The sequence below is a fragment of the Silene latifolia genome, chromosome Y (assembly GCF_048544455.1).
Source record: "Silene latifolia isolate original U9 population chromosome Y, ASM4854445v1, whole genome shotgun sequence".
In the NCBI taxonomy this organism is placed as follows: domain Eukaryota; kingdom Viridiplantae; phylum Streptophyta; class Magnoliopsida; order Caryophyllales; family Caryophyllaceae; genus Silene; species Silene latifolia.
The window spans coordinates 290191808-290195583 of NC_133538.1; the positions used below are offsets into that span (position 1 = coordinate 290191808).

Consider the following 3776-nt stretch of genomic DNA (forward strand, 5'->3'; position numbering starts at 1 on the left):
CTCCTATTAAAGTCACTAGACAGGGCTCACCTAATGGGAGTAGGATTAGACCAGGGTCTCCTTCATATATGGAGGCGCTCAGTGGTTCAAACTCACTTAAACAAGGAATTGGAGTGAATGGTAGTGTTCCCTCATCCCATAACCCATGATTAAGATAGGGTTTTGGAATGTGAGGGGAATGAACAAGGTGGATAAGCAAAAAAATGTAAATAATTTTTTGAAGTCCAATAATGTAGGTCTTTTTGGTCTTTTAGAGACTAAAATTAAACCTAGTAAAGTGAATAAAGCAGTAGCTAATGTTTTTCAAGATTGGAGTGTCTCAACTAATACAGCCTATCACTCAGGAGGAAGGATTTGGGTGGTCTGGAAACCTCATTTATATGATGTAAGTTGTTTAGACTATGATGCTCAATATATCCACATGAGAATAGCAGATAAAAGCACGGGTAAGAGCTTCTTTTACACTGTGATTTATGCTTTCAATGGCATAAATGACAGGGAACCTTTATGGATCAGTTTGAAAAGAATGAGTACTCAAGTTTCTGGCCCTTGGCTGGTAGGGGGTGATTTTAACTGTGTTTTACAAGCTAAGGAGAGATTGGGTGGCAGTTTTAACATGGCAGAGGCTGAACCATTTCAGAAGTGCCTTGAGGATTGTGAGGTGATGGATATGCAAGCAACAGGATCTTTCTATACTTGGAACAATAAGCAATCTGTGGAGACAAGAGTATATAGCAGATTGGATAGGGCTTTGGTAAATCAACACTGGACTGATCAGTTTCCTAATGTCTATGCAAATTTTCTCCCTGAAGGCCATTTTGATCACAATCCTTGTTTGATTGGGCTGGCTGAATCAGGACAGCATAGGAACAGGCCTTTTAAATATTTTAACATGTGGAGTCTTTCACCAGATTTTCATGTTTGTGTTTCCAGTGCTTGGCAATATAGATATGAGGGTACAAAAATGTTTAAAGTCACTCAAAAGCTAAGGAGACTTAAATCTGCCCTTAAAAGCATTAATAGGTCTTGCTATTCTAACATTGAGAACCAAGCTATGTTGGCTGAGACTCAGCTCTTTCAACTACAACAACTACTTGCTCAAAATCCAGGGGATGAAGACCTGATGACTCAGGAATATGCTGCTCATCAGAAATCTGGTCACTTACACCAGGCTAAGCTAGAATTTCTGAAACAAAAGGCAAAGGCTCACTGGTTGGAAGATGGAGATACTAATTCTTTCTATTTTCATGGAATAATTAAGGCTAGGAGGAATAAGAATTGCATTTATCAAATTAAAGACCATAAAGGAATATTGCAATCTGATGCGGATGGGATTCAGCAAGCCTTTCTGGATTATTCTCAAGAATTGCTAGGGTCCAATGCTCCCACTACAGGTGTCAAGAATGGGATTATACAGAGAGGGAATAAATGCACTGACGCTCACAAACAAACCCTGCTAGCTCCTGTGACACAAGAGGAAATCAAGGATATAATTTTCAATATCCCAAATGATAAGGCTCCGGGTCCAGATGGGTTTTCTAGCAAGTTCTTTAAAGATGCATGGGATATAGTAGGAGGAGAGGTGATGTGGTTTGTAATGGATTTTTTTGAGTCAGGAGCTTTGCTAAAGCAGGTAAATGCTACCTTGATCACCCAAATACCTAAGGTAGAGAGACCTGAGACTGTTCTCCAATACAGACCTATAGCCTGCTGTAATGTGCTTTAGAAATGTATTTCTAAAGTGCTATGCAACAGATTGGCCTTCATCTTACCTGATTTAATCTCTCCCACCCAAGGAGGTTTCATTCAGGGAAGAAGCATTATGGACAATATTTTGATTTGCCAGGACATTATCAGATTGTATGAAAGGAAGGCTAGTTCTCCCAGGTGCTTATTCAAACTAGACCTCCAGAAGGCATATGATACAGTGGAGTGGGGTTTTTTGGAGCAAATGCTCAAGGCTATGGACTTTCCCGATCAGTTCACTCACTGGATCATGCAATGTGTCACAACAGCTAGTTATTCTTTGACACTTAATGGGAACCTCTTTGGTTTTTTCAAAGGTCAAAGGGGGCTAAGGCAAGGGGATCACCTATCCCCCCTCCTCTTCAATATTTGTATGGATTACTTATCTAGACTCTTAAGCTACTCAACTGAGAGTCCAGATTTTCATTTCCATCCTTTATGCAAGCCTATGAAATTATCTCATCTAATGTTTGCTGATGACTTGTTGTTATTTAGCAAAGGGGATGCTCACTCTATGATGACTCTGCTTAGGACCTTCTCTACCTTTTCCAAATCCTCAGGACTAAGCATGAGCAAAGGCAAATCTAATGCATATTTCAATGGAGTACCAACAGGGCTTAAAAATGAGATTTTGCAAATTTCTGGGATGGTGGAGGGTAAGTTGCCTTTCAAATATCTAGGGGTCCCCATAAAGACCACTAGACTTAATGCTCAGGATTGCAAACCCATTATAGATAAAGTTTTGGAGAAAATCAGGGGTTTGGGAACTAGGAAATTGTCCTATGCTGGTAGATTGGTACTTGTGAAGGCTGTCCTTAAAACTCTACATAATTACTGGGCTACTATGTTCATTTTGCCAAGTGGAGTTATAACAAGAATTAAGGCAATTTGTAGGAATTTTCTTTGGGATGAAGGGGCTGATTTTACTAGATCACCTCTAGTTTCGTGGGAGAAAGCTTGCAAACCTAGAAAGGAGGGAGGTTTAGGCCTGAAAAATGATGTGATTTGGAACAAGGCATCTGTGGGAAAATTAGTCTGGTGGATATATATTAAACCTGATCATCTATGGGTCAGGTGGGTGAATCATACTTACATAAAAGGGTTGCCTTGGCTGACTTATACTCCCCCAGCCAGTTCCAGCTGGTACTGGAGGAGGATTTGTTGAGTCAAGGATCTGTTACAAGAAGCCTACCAGCAGAATACTTGGTCTATACAACCGCACAAAGAATACAGCATAATGAAAGGCTACGAGTTCCTAAGGGAAAAAGACCAGGAAGTCAGGTGGCATGGTTTGGTTTGGAACAAATGGAATGTGCCAAAACACAGTTTCATGGCATGGGTATACCACGACAACAATATGAATACTATGGACAAGCTTTACAGGTTGCACATCAGTGAAGAGGATACCTGTTGGATTTGTAGGAACTCCACGGAAACAATTGAACACTTGTTCTTCAGCTGCTGTTACAGTCAGACGATCACATCCAAAATAGGGAGATGGCTTGGGGTTTCTATTCCATGCCTCGACCTTCTGAAATGGCGTTTAGAGCTCATTGGCTCTAAAACCAGGAAAGGTATAGTGAATGCTACCATCAATAGCTGCATTTATCATATTTGGAGGCAAAGAAATCAGAGTAAACATGAGAACTCAATCATCCGTCCAGAAAAGGTAGCAACTCAAATTATTGAGGAGATGAGACAGAGAGTTAATTACCTGACTAATGGGACAGTGAAGGAAAAGGATCGAGCATTCTTGCAGAAGATCAATGGAGCGCATCATCTTGACCGGTGATGTAAGAGAGGAAGAGATAAGGTCGAGGATAATTGGGGATTTTGGGGAGAATAGGGATTGATTTTATCGAATCTTCATATCTGATTTTGTTTGATGTTACGGTTTTGTTGTTGGTTTTCAGTTTGGGCTGTCTAATTGATAGCCCATTGAAAACTTGTATGGTCTCGTTTTTTTGTTATATAATACTTACCTTTTAACAAAAAAAAAAAACTTCTCACTAGCTCTCATCGCTTTGAAA

At 40.1% G+C, this 3776-nt stretch overlaps 1 protein-coding gene across 1 annotated transcript; it reads left to right on the forward strand.

Annotated features, from left to right (window-relative positions):
• The first annotated feature begins 2983 nt into the window (after positions 1 to 2983).
• LOC141630900 (uncharacterized) lies at positions 2984 to 3538 on the forward strand. Its single transcript, XM_074443643.1, has one exon. It carries the CDS (start codon positions 2984 to 2986, stop codon positions 3536 to 3538), a length of 555 nt encoding a protein of 184 aa, XP_074299744.1.
• Positions 3539 to 3776: the final 238 nt, after the last annotated feature.

What these genes read in the sequence shown, in the direction of transcription:
- LOC141630900 (XM_074443643.1), top strand. Translation starts at nt 2,984, where the DNA reads ATGAAAGGCTACGAGTTCCTAAGGGAAAAAGACCAGGAAGTCAGGTGG.